Here is a 14,182-nt window from a genome sequence, read left to right as displayed (position 1 = left end):
AGCTTGGCTGCAAGAGTTGCCAGAAGGAGGCACCTTCCAACTGTCTTAGGGACTCCACCTGTGTAGGGTTTACTCCTTAGCCCTTTCTTTGCCCAAAGATATCCTGCAAGGCAGTGGTAGTTTCAGATCAGAGTTTTCCTTCTCCTAGATGGTTGACAAGCCGCATCTGCCCATAGTGTAGCAGTGGCTAGGAAACTGAACTATAGGAAGCCATGAACTCAGTAGGCGGCTTTGAGCAAGCCACTCTTGGTCAGCCCCCCACCTTGCAATAATACTGCCTTACCTTCATTCATTCATTCATTCATTTCACTGAGTCACTTAACCTATATTCTAACACTTATTCTATATTCTTGTAAGAATTATAGCATCATAGCACAAGAAGACTTCAACTGATAGATGGCCTTCCAGCTTCTGGTTAGAAGCCTCCAGTGAAGAAGAGTGTGCCACTTTTCCAGACAGTACCAATAGTTTGTACTTTCAGGAAATTCTTCCTAGAATTTACTTGAAATCCCTTTCTTGCAATTTGAACCCTCTGGTGGTTCAGGCTCCCCCCTCTGGAGCCACAGAAAACAAACGTGCTGCATCATCTATGAGGCAGCCCGCCCTTCCAATATTTGAAGATGGCAATTACATTGCCTTGTAATAAGTCTCTTTTCCAGGCAACCAGAAAATGCAAGTGTAGTGCTTTGAACACAGGCAGGCACCACGCAAATACTGTATTATTATTATTATTATTAGTAGTAGTGGTGGTGGTGGCGGCGGTGGCGGTAGTGGTATTAAAACTGACAAGTTCCTTCAGAACTTGCTCACGACAATTTTCACAGACTCCATCTTAAACATTTTATAACTGATTTACTCGTCTGCTTTAGTTTAGTTTGGGCTGTGACGAATCATGGCAGAGGAAAACAAACACAAAATAAGCAAGGTCAGAACAAGCAACCGTCCCTTTTACAGCACTTAATAACCCATCTTTGGTTCAGGCCTATCAACACAGATCAAGCCAGGGAGCCTTTGGGTGGAAAGAGCACAGCCTGCAACCTAGCATGCATGTGGTTTTACAGTTCTGGGAAAGAATGAGAATATAAGAATATGAAACTCAACAATACCCCAATGGGATGCTGTTTGGTTTCTGCAACTAATAGAATCTAGTCAGGCAATTTCAAAGGAAATCCAATTAGAAATTAGTGCAAGAATGCAACGCTTAAGCAGCAAAGAACAAATCCCAGAAGGGGAATTTATTTGTTTTGCTTTAAAATTGGAACCCTTGAAAAGGGCAAAAAGCTGCTTATTGTTTCTCCTCTGACTCTTTCAGTTTATTATTATTTTAAACATATGCAGATATGTCACAAGTTGTAATGAAAGCTGAAGAATAGGGATGGCAACTCATGAAAGAGAATTCTGGTACAGGGGTGGTTGCACGACTCAAACGGGATCTACTAGACCCATATATATTTTTTAAGCAATATGAACTAAAGTCACTTCTGGGGCTCCTCTGGGATTAGGGCCCTGAAGCTTAAGCTTCATGAGTTTCATAGTAGATCTGCCCCTGCTGATGATAAATATGTGCCATTAAATGTCATGTCAAAGGTATGAATGGAAAAGCTGGACACAACATATCTATATCCAATTACCGCCCGGTTTCGAATCTTCCGTTCCTGGGTAAGGTGATTGAGAGAGCGGTTGCTGAACAGCTTGGTGGGTTTCTGGATGAAACATTGGCTCTGGATCCATTCCAGTCTGGCTTCCGCGCTGGTCATGGGACCGAGACAGCTCTGGTTGCCCTAACAGATGATCTTCGTAGACAGCTGGATCGAGGCGGGTCGGGGCTGCTGATTCTTCTAGATCTGTCAGCAGCTTTTGACATGGTCGATCATGAACTTCTGGACCACCGCCTTGCCGACGTGGGGATGCAGGGCACAGTCCTTCAATGGCTGCGCTCGTTTCTCTCTGGTCGGGGACAGAGGGTGGCGCTTGGGGGGGAATTGTCATCGCGCCACTCCTTGGTGTGTGGAGTACCTCAGGGTGCGATACTCTCCCCAATGCTTTTCAACATCTTTATGCGCCCCCTCGCCCAGCTTGTCCGGAGTTTTGGGCTGGGTTGCCATCAGTATGCCGATGACACCCAACTCTATCTGTTGATGGATGGCCATCCTGACTCGGCCCCAGACACACTGACCAGATGTCTGGAAGCTGTGGCTGGATGGTTACGTGGGAGCCGGTTGAAGCTAAATCCTTCGAAGACAGAGGTCCTGTGGCTGGGACGGGACGATATGGGATTAGGGGGGCAACTCCCATCTCTTGCGGGGGCGCAGTTAGTGCCAGCACCGTCCGTTAAGAGTTTGGGTGTAATCTTCGACACCTCCCTTTCCATGGAGGCGCAGATTGCATCTATAACAAAGGCGGCATTTTTCCATCTCCGCCAAGCTAAGCAGTTGGCTCCTTACCTCTCTCGCCCTGACCTAGCCACTGTGATCCACGCGACGGTCACCTCCAGACTGGATTATTGTAACTCGCTCTACGTGGGGCTGCCCTTAAGACTGACCCAGAAACTCCAGCGGGTGCAGAATGCTGCAGCGAGACTCCTTACGGGGTCTTCGCTGCGAGATCACATTCATCCGGTGCTATATCAACTGCACTGGCTCCCGGTGGAGTACAGGATCAGGTTTAAGGTGCTGGTTTTAACCTTTAAAGCCCTATACGGCCTAGGACCCTCGTACCTACGGGACCGCCTCTCCTGGTATGCCCCACAGAGAAACTTACGGTCTTCAAATAAAAACATCTTGAAGGTCCCAGGCCACAGAGAAGTTAGGCTGGCCTCAACTAGAGCCAGGGCTTTTTCGGCTGTGGCTCCGACCTGGTGGAACACTCTGTCACAAGAGACTAGGGCCCTGCGGGACTTGACATCTTTCCGCAGGGCCTGCAAGACAGAGCTGTTCTGCCAGGCCTTTGGCCAGGGCACAGCCTGACTCCCTCCCTCGGCAATCTTCGCGGAGCTCTGGCCCAATGGTGGCCCTTGGCTTGAATTTAATTAATTTTATAATGAATGATTTTAGAGTGTTGTTTGTGTTGTACTTTTGTATTGTTTTATTGTTGTTAGCCGCCCTGAGCCCAGCTTCGGCTGGGGAGGGCGGGATATAAATAAAATTTATTATTATTATTATTATTATATTGATGAAAATATTATTATCAAACTGGGAAACAGTCAAAATATAAATTGATTTTAGATACATTACTTACAATACCAGTCGTCTTCAATGAAGAGTGATGATACTAATAGAGAGTTTGTAATTATGGGAACTGTGCCGTGGTACCAATATTATGGAATGCATCTTTTTAAAAGGAGGGAGAATTCGAGATGGTAATATCTGTGATTGTATGGAAAGTAACAACAGATCTTTGTTATTTCATTGTTTCCACAAAAGGCACTGTAGCATTTATGTGAAGATGGCTGCAGACGAACTCTGAAAAGTTTTTTTATTGACTTTTCTCAATAGTGCATAGTTTGTTACACAAAGAGGTGACTGTTAAAAAATTCAAAGGTTAAAACTTAAATGGAGCAATACATAGGGGGAGAAAACTCCTGAAAAATGAAACACCTCCTTTGCTAATGAGATAAGCTAATAAAAACAGCATAAGAAATGGCATCTTACCCCTTGTTAAGATAAGCAAGTTCAATATGGGAACGCCAGGCAGCACACTGGCCATATTCAAGATGCACTGCCAATGACATGCATATGCTGTCGAGTGGGGGGAGATTATTTAGGACAAAGGAACATAAAGTATTAGAAATAAATCTTTATAATCATTACCTAGGTCTCCAATTTGGCTTTTGCTTGGGTTTATAGAAGACTTGAGGCAAACAGAACATCAAGAAATGGTGACCAATTAAGTAATAACAACAAGAAATAAAAGTATACAATAAATAGAAACAGAATACCGATGGAAGGTCCTCAATCAGTATAATGGTTAAAAAAGACTTTTCAGACACCTTGTATTATAGTTAAATATATGGCAAGATCTCATGACAAAAATAAAAAGTTTAAGGCTGCAATCCCATACCCATTTACACAGGAGTAAACCCAGTTGAACTCAATGGGATATACTTCTGGGTAGACATATATAGGATTATGCTGTAAATAAAGTAAAAAAGCTATTAGAATAAAAACAGTTTGAAAACCATTTCATATAATCACTGTTTCCCTAGAATCTCATTAAATGCACCCACTTATGATGAAGTTTAGCGGATACTCTTACCAATGAAATTATTGATAACTTCTTTTTCCTGCAAGCTGGAATTTTTCTGAGATAGATATCCTTTTTAGGAATGACTCAATTAGGCAAAAGGGGGTGGGTCAGAATAGATGCTTTCTGGCACAAAGGCTTCAGTTAAGTTTTAAAATTATGATTATTCAGTGCTTCATGTATTTTGTCTTATAACCCACTTAAAATATATGGAGAAGCGATGAAACAATGCAAGATTAAGGTGGGGAGAGAACCCTACTTTGTTTTAGGGCAAAATAAAAATGTCAAGGCCAATATGTGATTTTTTAAAATGGTTTGTCTTTTGATACAATTTTGTACAGTTTACGGGTATGAGTGGCTTTATTTGAGGAGGTTTAAATCTGCAGTTGCCAAAAAAAAGTGGGGGGGGGAGGCTGCCCCACATTAATAAGTCAATGAAATTCCAGGTTTCTATGTAGAATTCATTTTGACCAGCATACATGGATACATACATGGATATCATTACAACAGCCTAATCTTCACTAGGATTTTCACATGGATTAGTTTAACTCTGATTAAAGCATATTTTCTCCTACTGGGACTTGGAAACACAAACTTCAATAAGCCAACCTTCAATCAAAGCTCTCACAGATTTAAATAAATGCTGGCCCAAAATAAATTCAATTCTGCGTGCATTACGAGTCACATTTCTATTGAGAAAGTTAAACAACAGATTAGTCTAATGACACCTCTCACGTCAAGGGGCAATCATATACACCTACCTTGGAGTAAGGCCCACTTAAGCAACAGAGGACTTACTTCTAAGTAAGCCTGCATAGGAATGCACTGTGGCATGCAACTATTGATAACATCGACATCTGTGACTGCATCAGCAGAATGTAGCCAATTTAGAAAAGCAGAATTGGACTATGGTCAGGAATGATGGAAGTTGAAGTTCAACAGCACAACGTTGGGGAGGTACCAGTCCAGGCAAGGCTGATCAAACCCAATATGGCTGGCAGCTGCTTTACAGTTTCTCTGGAGGTCGAAGGCTAAACTTTGGGAGCTTCTTCGTGAAGAACATACGCTCTGTCGCCAAGTTGCGTTGCCTCTCCCTGCTCTCAGACAGTATTCTGACTGTAGACATGTGTGATCAGAATTTTTTTATGCTGAGATTTTGCTTTCCCCCTCTCCCTCACTCCCCATCAGCAGCCAGCAGTTACTGACATCCCCATTCCAGCACTCAGCCTTTCCTTCAGAGAGACAATGTCCGTTTGCACTGGCACAACACGCTCAACCAGATGCTGCCTGGAAGGTTCCATCTTCAATAAGACAAGGAAAAACATATCCCACGATGACAAGAACAATCTCGGTCAGAGGGAAAGAATGAACTCAGCTCCTCCTTTGCCTCACAATCACTCGACTTGCCTTACATTTTCCTGTTTTCACCTGCCACTAAATGCTGGCAGAGCCAAGTAGCCGACACATGAAATTATGGATTTAATATATCAAGGAAGGATCTCCATGTGCAGAGGGTTGTGCATTTTAGGCAGAACAATGAACTGAATGGAGGCCACATCAGCACTCTGCTTGGCTGGGCCAGTTGAACTCTGAGCAAAGTATCAGTGGAGCACTCTTGTGAAAGATGCATTGTTTACAACTACCCAAGGGGATGGGCAGTCCAGCTAAGTTAGGATCTGGACAGAATGGCTTTCAAACCAGCACGATGCCTCAGGGCAAATTTGCCAGGAATGATCAGAAAGCTGCTGTTTATGCCCACAAGAAGTTAGTGCTCCCTGCCCCACCCCCCTGCTAATGCAGAAGTGGGAAGCCACAGAGCCATTAGCTCGGGCACCAAGAGAGCGATGCAAGAGCAGGAAGCTAGCCATGAAACAAACTTTTGTGGGCCGAAGGAAGGTGTATTGTTTCCTGGGGAAATGTGTGCATATCACAATTTGGACCAGCCTTCCCCAACCTGGTGACCTCTAGACATTTTGGACTCCAACTTCCATCAGCCCCAGTCAGTATGTATCGTTCAGCAGAATATTTGAAACAGGAGCCTACACAGATAATAGTGTTGCAGACACAGGCTTTCCTTGTGATCGACAGCCCTGCATCCATGTCTATACACATGCAGGTCTGCAGGGATCTCTCCCACTTCTACTGGCAGGAGCATCCCATGAGCAGAACTCCACTCCAGGGCTGGAACCATCACAGAAACCCTAGTTAGTGAGGAGGATCCAAGCCTATGTGAGGAAAAGTGGTATTTCCAATAAATAAACAAACAGCTAGGACCAGGCATCCATCCAACGGAGGCATATACAGTATGTGTAGAATAGGAGTAGCCATCCAGACATCATCAGACTCTGACTCTTATAATACCCAATAATAATAATAATTTATTATTTATACCCCGCCCATCCGGCTGGGTTTCCCCAGCTACTCTGGGTGGCTCCCAACAGAATTAAAAGCACAATAAAACATCAGACATTAAAAACTTCCCAAAACAGGGCTGCCTTCAGATGTCTTCTAAAAGTCAGGTAGTTGTTTATTTCCTTGACATCTGATGGGAGGGCCTTCCATAGGGCAGGCACCACTACTGAGAAGGCCCTCTACCTGGTTCCCTGTAACTTCGCTTCTCGCAGTTAGGGAACCGCCAGACTCACTGGGAATGATGGAAGTGGAGAGTTCAACACTATCTGAAGTTTTCTACCTTGGTGTTGAGTAACCTGTCATTCACCTCTAGTCTCTTTTACAGCAGATATACCCCTAAAAATGCAAAATGCAATGAGTTCCCATTTCAGTTGGGCCATCTACACGTTACTACAGCTCCATCTTCTGCACTATATATATATAAGCAGTCTCATGTCACAATAAACAGTCATGCCTTCACCCGAAGAATCCTTCCTCTCCTCGTTCTATGATTCTACAATAATAGTACATAAATATAATACATAAAAGTTCTGTGAAAGTCATTTAAAACACAACAAAAAGTGACTAAAAAGCTCAATAACAGATCAGCTACTTTGAAGTGGGCAGCTGAACTGTTTAGTGAAGCACTTTTGACTGGTTTCCAGAGTTTTCCTAAACAGAGTTGTTGGAAATTAAGGCAAAGTTTATCTGTACTAAACTTGTTAGAGTGAAGAAAAGCACAGCATAGGACAGGACTGAGGAAACACAGGCCCGTCAGATGTTGTTGTACTACAACATCCATCATCCCTAACCATTGGCTATGCTTCCTGGGACTGATGGGAGTTGTAGTTCAACAACATCTGGAGAGCCACAGGTTCCCCAGCCCTGCTGTTGGGAGAATTTAGTGCTTTCCAACTTTCAGTTCCCTTTGCTGCTTCTCACACTCCCATCCTACTGGTGGCTTGATAGAGAGCCTTGTATATTCAAGACTAAGTGCTTGAAGCTAATAACTTGAATAAAGGAAGGATCAGGCAGTGTAGAAGTTGAAGGTCCATCCACACAATGATTACGAAGGAAGAGACAGGCTGAATCTATTGCAATACAATCCCATGACTCCCACTTCATCTACAGTAACAAATGAAGAATAGCTAAGAGTATGGCTATTATTTGTCTTCTTTTAGACTTTTTGGGATTTCTGGTGTACCACAGACTCACACACAATGCTAGGCCAGGGCTGCAATTGCAGAAAGTCCCAATGTATGTAAAGTGACTTACTTCTAAGACTTGCTTGAGAGTAAGCCTATGTAGTAATGCAGCCTTGCACCCCAAGGCTACACCTACTCATTTTGCTCAATAAGATTTGCTCTCTTTCTGGCAAGTGTCTGCAATATTGCATTATGGCCAAACTAGATGTTATGCACAGGCATGTGTGACTGTACCTGAATGGTCCTTTTTAAGAAGCAAAAGCCACTTTGGAGTAGGGAGGTGCTTAGGCTTTTCTTAAACCTTCCTGCTTACCCCCTGCTTGCAGCTCAGAGTTTCAAATGGAGGAAAACACTCATTTAGAACTCCTTAGACAGGAAAGCTGGTGCAGGGGGCCAGGGGTGGTGAAGAGAAATAGGTGCTTCACCTTTTCCCCAGCTCTTCTCCAGTACCAATAACCAGCCCCCAAAAGCAACTTTTCTTGCTTAAAAAAATAGTGTAAGAGTAGATTTGGTCCTTAGTGTATATATTTAACACATACATGAACTCAGGAGACTGTCATTATCTTTTCAGAATTGCTATCCACAATTGGTGCTCCGACCGGAATTCTGTTTCCCAAACCATTCTGCTTGCTCTTGTGTTCTAAAGCAACTTTCTCATAGATTTCTTGCAACTGAAGATATATGCTTAAAAGTATGTAAGTAACACCTGGTGAAATCTCAGAAGCCAGAGGAGTTGCTGAATATTTTCCAGTAGTCGGAGGCCAAGTCTTAGTTTCCTGTATAGGGGTTTGGGGTTTTTTACCCCTTTATGAAAAATGCAAATATGCTCAATTTGCATAATTCAGACAAAGTTACAGAATTCTGCTCTTTGTGTTACAGGATTTGGGTTAATCTTGCACAGGATTTTGATATGCGTACACTTATTTGCTCTGACCTGCCTGCCGCCACTCATTTTGGTTAGGAATGGTTTGTGATATAGAATAATCCCTGAATCAGTGTTGAAAGTGGGGCCAAAAGATAACATGCAAGTACTTAACTGGGGAGTTATAGGTTTAAAACTACTCCTTAGTTACTAAATTCATTTCGCGGCTTTGTGAAGTGATTCCCTGGAGATCTCATGTACTCTCTTCCAGTACACCTGATCCTGATAGGACATACAAGAAAACTAGAGCACTTTTGTCTACACTGCTCACCTGTATGAACTGTAGGTGGATGGTAATGATCACTGTGCCAGCATAACCTACCCAAGTCGCTCTGGAACATAGAAGCCACTCATCATGGCCTTATGCTAAGTAAGACCATTAGATAATCTAGCTCACCAACTACAGCATTTCTTCTGGGTTGCAGATAGGGGGCATTCCCAGATCTACCAGGAGATACTGGGGGTCGAACCCAGGAACTTCTGCATACAAAGCTGATGCTCTACCATTAAGCTATGACTGCCTGTTCCCCAGAGGGAGGGTGGAACACCTTTTCATATGCCACACCACCCCTGCTCAGTTTCAGGGATGGGGGTTTGCTGCACTTTTAGCTTAAAGGACCAAACCAGAAGGTACAAAGAAGTTCCTGAAATCCTAAACTGTAACAACATCATGAAGATATACGTGAAATGAAAACATTCTTCAATGTGTTCTAATTCTTTGGGGGACAGAAGGGAGAAGAGGAAGGAAAACCTAGTAGAATACACGGCCAATTCACACAATCGCCATGCTCAAGAGAGGACACCTTCTTCCCCAACCCTCCATGGCTTATTTATTTGTTTACTGTATTTGCCTGCTGCTCAACAAGGAAAAGGTTATCTGGATGGCAAAAAGGGAAGAATTGGGAATAAAAAAATAAAGACAATAACCTGACATTTAAAAAACAAAGGTAACTGTGTTGGCTCACGAGGAAAAAACAAAGAAACCTCAAATCCACAGCTAGAAATACCTTTATTTATACAATCATACCTTGGTTTTTGAACAGAATGCATTCTGGAAGTTCATTCAACTTCCGAAATGTTCGGAAACCAAGGTACGGCTTCCAATTGGCTGCAGGAGCGTTCTTTGCAGGAGGCAAAGTTCACAAACTAAAACAACTACTTCCGAGTTTGCGGCGTTCAAGTTCCAAGTTGTTTGTGAACTAAGTTGCTCGAAAACCAAGGTACGACTGTATTACAAAATATGAAAACAGGAGCAAAAGGTAGCACCAGCATAACAAACGTACATCAGGACTACCAGTTCTCACAGGTCTTAAAACGTCCAGAATCTCAGAGCATCATAAAGTATGTTTAAACCCAAGGGAAATAAAAAAGAACATCTTCACCCAGTGCTGATCAGATCAGAGGCTTGAAGCCACTTGAGACTCTAGTCTGGGGAGGACATTGTATGCCTGAGGTGCTTGCTGTTCACGGCAAACTTGACATAGGATGCAAAAGCTGCCACCTTAAAACAGTGAGTCCGACAATCCGCTGGTCATGAGCATGGAAGGGGCAGGGACAAACACAGGCAAAGGGGGTGGGTCTCATGCATTGGCCTCCTATGAAAACAGGCAGAAATCCATGTAGGTTGAGGCAGTCATGCAATCACGTCACCCCACAGTCAAGTCCTGATTTCCCAATACAAGCTGGGAATTTACGACACCTTTTTTTAAAGGTCACTGCAAAGGTTTCATGGTTCACTTTTGAAGAACATAAACTATTATCTACGAAGTTTGGGTGGAGCTCAGATCCCCACCCAGCATGACTTCAACAGAAGGGCCTTAGGCAAGCTACTCCCTCAGACGCCATACTAGGAATGGGGAGACTCAGATTCACATCCCCACTCCCTGGGTGACCTTGGGCCAGTCACAGTCTTGCAGTCTAATCTTCCCCCACAGGGTTGTTGTGAAGAAAGAAATGTTTGGAAGATAAAAAAGTCAACATATAAATGACACAAACATGACGATAATACAGACCAGAGATGTCATCTTCTCAAGATGATTGAGGGGGCCCAATGTGACGTCCCGATGTCCCATGCACAATGTCACAAGGAGCATGGGGATGGAGCTGGACCCCCTCTGAACGTTGAGAGGGCCAGGCCCCCTCAAAAAATACACCGGGGGGCCAAAATTGGCACGTATGATACAGACCTAACTAGGGTTACAATCAAATCAAAGCACACGCAAGGCAAGTAACCATATAGTCTTTCCGTGTTAATCCCAGCCTCTCTTTTGTCTATTTTATCTTCTGTATCTGGTTTTAGATTGTAAACTTCTTGGGATAGAGACTTGCCCTCTTGTCCTCTGCAAAGCATAGGCACAACAATGGTACTCTATTAAGAAAGAGTGTAGATGAACTGCAAAAAACACTTCAAGGGAGGGTTTTGAGGGGAGGGCTGTAGCTTTGTGGTAGAGCATCTGCTTTGTATGCGGAAGGTCCCAGGTTCAATCCCTGGCATCACCAGGTAGGACTGGGAATGTCCCCCATCTGAAACCCTGGATAGCTGCTGCCAGTGTAGACAATGCTGAGCTTGATGAACCATATAGGCAGTTTCCTAAATTCTTATGGCCTTAACATCATGAATTATTTTGAGACCTAACCATCAGTCAGCCATCAGGTTCAATAAAATGACAGTAAAAAAGGGACCTCTGACCATTAGGTCCAGTTGTGATCAACTGGGGTTGCGGCGCTCATCTTGCTTTATTGGCCAAGGGAGCCGGTGTACAGCTTCCGGGTCATGTAGCCAGCATGACTAAGTCGCTTCTGGTGAACCAGAGCAGCACACAGAAACACCGTTTGCCTTCCCGACGGAGCGGTACCTATTTATCTACTTGCACTTTGACGTGCTTTCGAACTGCTAGGTTGGCAGGAGCAGCGACCGAGCAACGGGAGCTCACCCCACCGCGGAGATTTGAACCACCGACCTTCTGATCGGCAAGTCCTAGGCTCTGTGGTTTAACCCACAGCGCCATCTTGGAAAAATTGGCATTTGGTTACTGCACAGCCAAAAATTCCCCCATTCCCCCAATTGAGTTTTTATAAACGAGTTTCCAGTATTGTGTGAATCAGTTGCAGCTCAACAGGTCAGCAGTGCCAGGAAGGGGGCATCTCTGCTGAATCCTCTCCAGATCCCTCAAATGCAGTCTGCAGCCAAGGCTGCTGCAGGGGATACTGGAATGTACACTCCTAACTTCAGTGTACACTGCCCACTCCCCCCACCCCAGTTACAGAGCCCGAAGCTAGATCTGTTGAAAGGATTAGATGGAACAAAGAAGAAAACTCTTTTCCTGGCTGCAGCTCGGTCTAGAGGATGTTATTAAATTTAATATGATCAGGACTCGAAGTGGGGGAAAGGGGAGGGGTGGAGGAGACCAAATCCCACAAGGAGTTGGCCCCGGGCCCAGCAACACGCGGTGCCTGAAGGAAGACAAAAGTTCTTGTGAGAAGCTCGGGTCCCTGCACACCCCAGCCCCCAACGCCTGCGAAGTGTTTACAGTCCTGCAAAAAAGAGAATGGCGCATGAGAGAAAGAGGCTTTGGAGAGAAAAAGGAAATGGTGGGTTTCGTGCTGAATGAGGAGGGGAGGAGGAGGAGGAGACGACCCTCTGGCACGCAAGCCCCCAGCAAACGCGCTCTCGTGAACGCCCTGCGCTTCTGCAGGGGAGGGGGAGAGAGATCAACGCTCACATCCAACCCGAGAAAGAGCCAAGGCGCTGGGAGACTCGCGCAGCTCCAGCCCTGTGTGCAGCCTTCGAGGAGGAAAAGTCACACGCACGCACGCTGCATGTATGTTGCGCGCGCACACAAAAGGAAAAGTCTCCAAAACACACATGCTGGGCCAGCGCCTTAGTGGATGCGGCGTAAATCAAAGCGTAATGGGGGGCGGGGGGTGGAATCTGCCTTGCCAGACTTCGGATGTGTGTGCGCGCACACACACTGGGGGCCAGCTGGCACAAATCACAGGAGGCTTTCTGCAATATTCATACATACTAGCAAAGTTTCGACATGGGGGGAGGGGGAGGGGAAAAGTCTCTTTTCTCCCCCTGGAGTTTACCATTCTAGAATCAGGTCCACAGCTAAACGCGCGCGCGCGCACACACACAAAATCCACGAGAGCTTAAAAGTCCCCCCCACTCCCAACTACAAGTAAGTATCGAGGCAGTTTGTAAGTTTCGGGAACAAGCGCTCTCTGTGCTTACCTGCGCTGGGGGATGGGAAGGGCGCCGGATCCACCTGGGGGTCTCCATGGAGTGAGTCAGAGCGGCGGGACGGCTCGCTTCTCACCTGGGACATCGGACTGAGCCCTGCGAGAGACGCCACACGCAGAGAAAGACACACACAGAGAGAAGCTCATTGAAGACGCTCCCTCCACCGCCGGCCCACAAGGCGCGCTGTCTCTCCCATGGAGATGAATCAGCCGTTTAGGTGGAGAAACCGCGCCGCGCCAGCCCAGGCGCCCTCGGTCCTCTCGCCCCACAACCTGCCCCAAAGGCCATTCCCCTTCGCGAGGAAATCCGAGCCCCAAATGCCTGCTCTGGACACCTTTCCGCCCCTTGCCAGCTGCATGCAGGAATTCAGCAACACCTCTCTCTCCCTCCCCCTCTCCAACACGGCCCCCACCCAATAAATCGATAGGGGAAGGGTGGATAATTGGAAAAGGACTTACTTTGGGTGAATCGTTTAACGGCGCTCCCACAAGCCGAGGGTCATCTTACTGTCTTCTCCATACAAGTTTCTCTCTCGCTGCCAGCAACTCAGCCCCTTTTAAATTGGGCTCAGAGTCAAAGCACAACTTTTGGCTCTCTGCCCCGTTATTAAGAGTCTTTCACACACTTCATGAGAAATTGGGGGGGGGGCGCTTTGCTTCACTCCTTTATCTCCGCAGCTTGTCCTTTATTGCACTGTTTGGTTGCAAATGGACAAGTTTCTGCCTCTCCCCCTCGCCCCGTAAGCTCTGCCTCCAGCCTCTTCCACAGGAAATTGCATTCAGCCTTCATTACTCAGTTTCCTTCAAGCAGGAGATATTTGGAGTTCAGGCAACCTATAATAAGTTGCTTGGCGCTAAGGTTTCTGGTGGTTGTTGCTGGGTTTTTTTGTTTTTTAGCAGCAAAAGTAAACAGATGCTCGCACACAATTCCACAAACCCACTTTCCGCAAAGTTTTTGTTTTTTTTAAAGAAGAGGGAGGGGCAAAGTGAAGCCGATTTGCGCACTCCTGTGAGGGAAGTACCAGAACCCTAATTCAAAATTTACATGTGGCAGATCTTCAAAGTAAACTTTTGTGTCTGCTTACACACCCAACTTTTCAAAGAGTAGCAACAGTGAGACTAAAATCATATCAAAGGCCTGTTGCCAGCCTTAAAAAAAGTAGGGGGCAGTTTATCCCTG

The 14,182-nt window shown here is 45.4% G+C and overlaps 1 protein-coding gene across 1 annotated transcript in view; it reads right to left on the bottom strand.

The window, feature by feature from the left end:
- The window catches only part of MDFI (MyoD family inhibitor), a 46,997-nt gene extending 33,038 nt beyond the window's left edge, over positions 1-13,959 (bottom strand). Inside the window, exons 1-2 of the mRNA XM_053393119.1 lie at positions 13,462-13,959; positions 12,995-13,099 (exon numbers count right to left, since the gene is read on the bottom strand). Of these exons, the coding sequence (XP_053249094.1) occupies positions 12,995-13,088 (94 nt within the window). The 5' untranslated portion in view covers positions 13,089-13,099; positions 13,462-13,959. The remainder of the gene's footprint in view (positions 1-12,994; positions 13,100-13,461) is intronic.
- Between the last annotated feature and the right edge of the window lie 223 nt (positions 13,960-14,182).

The sequence above is a fragment of the Podarcis raffonei genome, chromosome 6 (genome assembly GCF_027172205.1).
Source record: "Podarcis raffonei isolate rPodRaf1 chromosome 6, rPodRaf1.pri, whole genome shotgun sequence".
Classification (NCBI taxonomy): Eukaryota; Metazoa; Chordata; class Lepidosauria; order Squamata; family Lacertidae; genus Podarcis; species Podarcis raffonei.
This window is presented reverse-complemented; position numbering and strand designations above follow the sequence as displayed.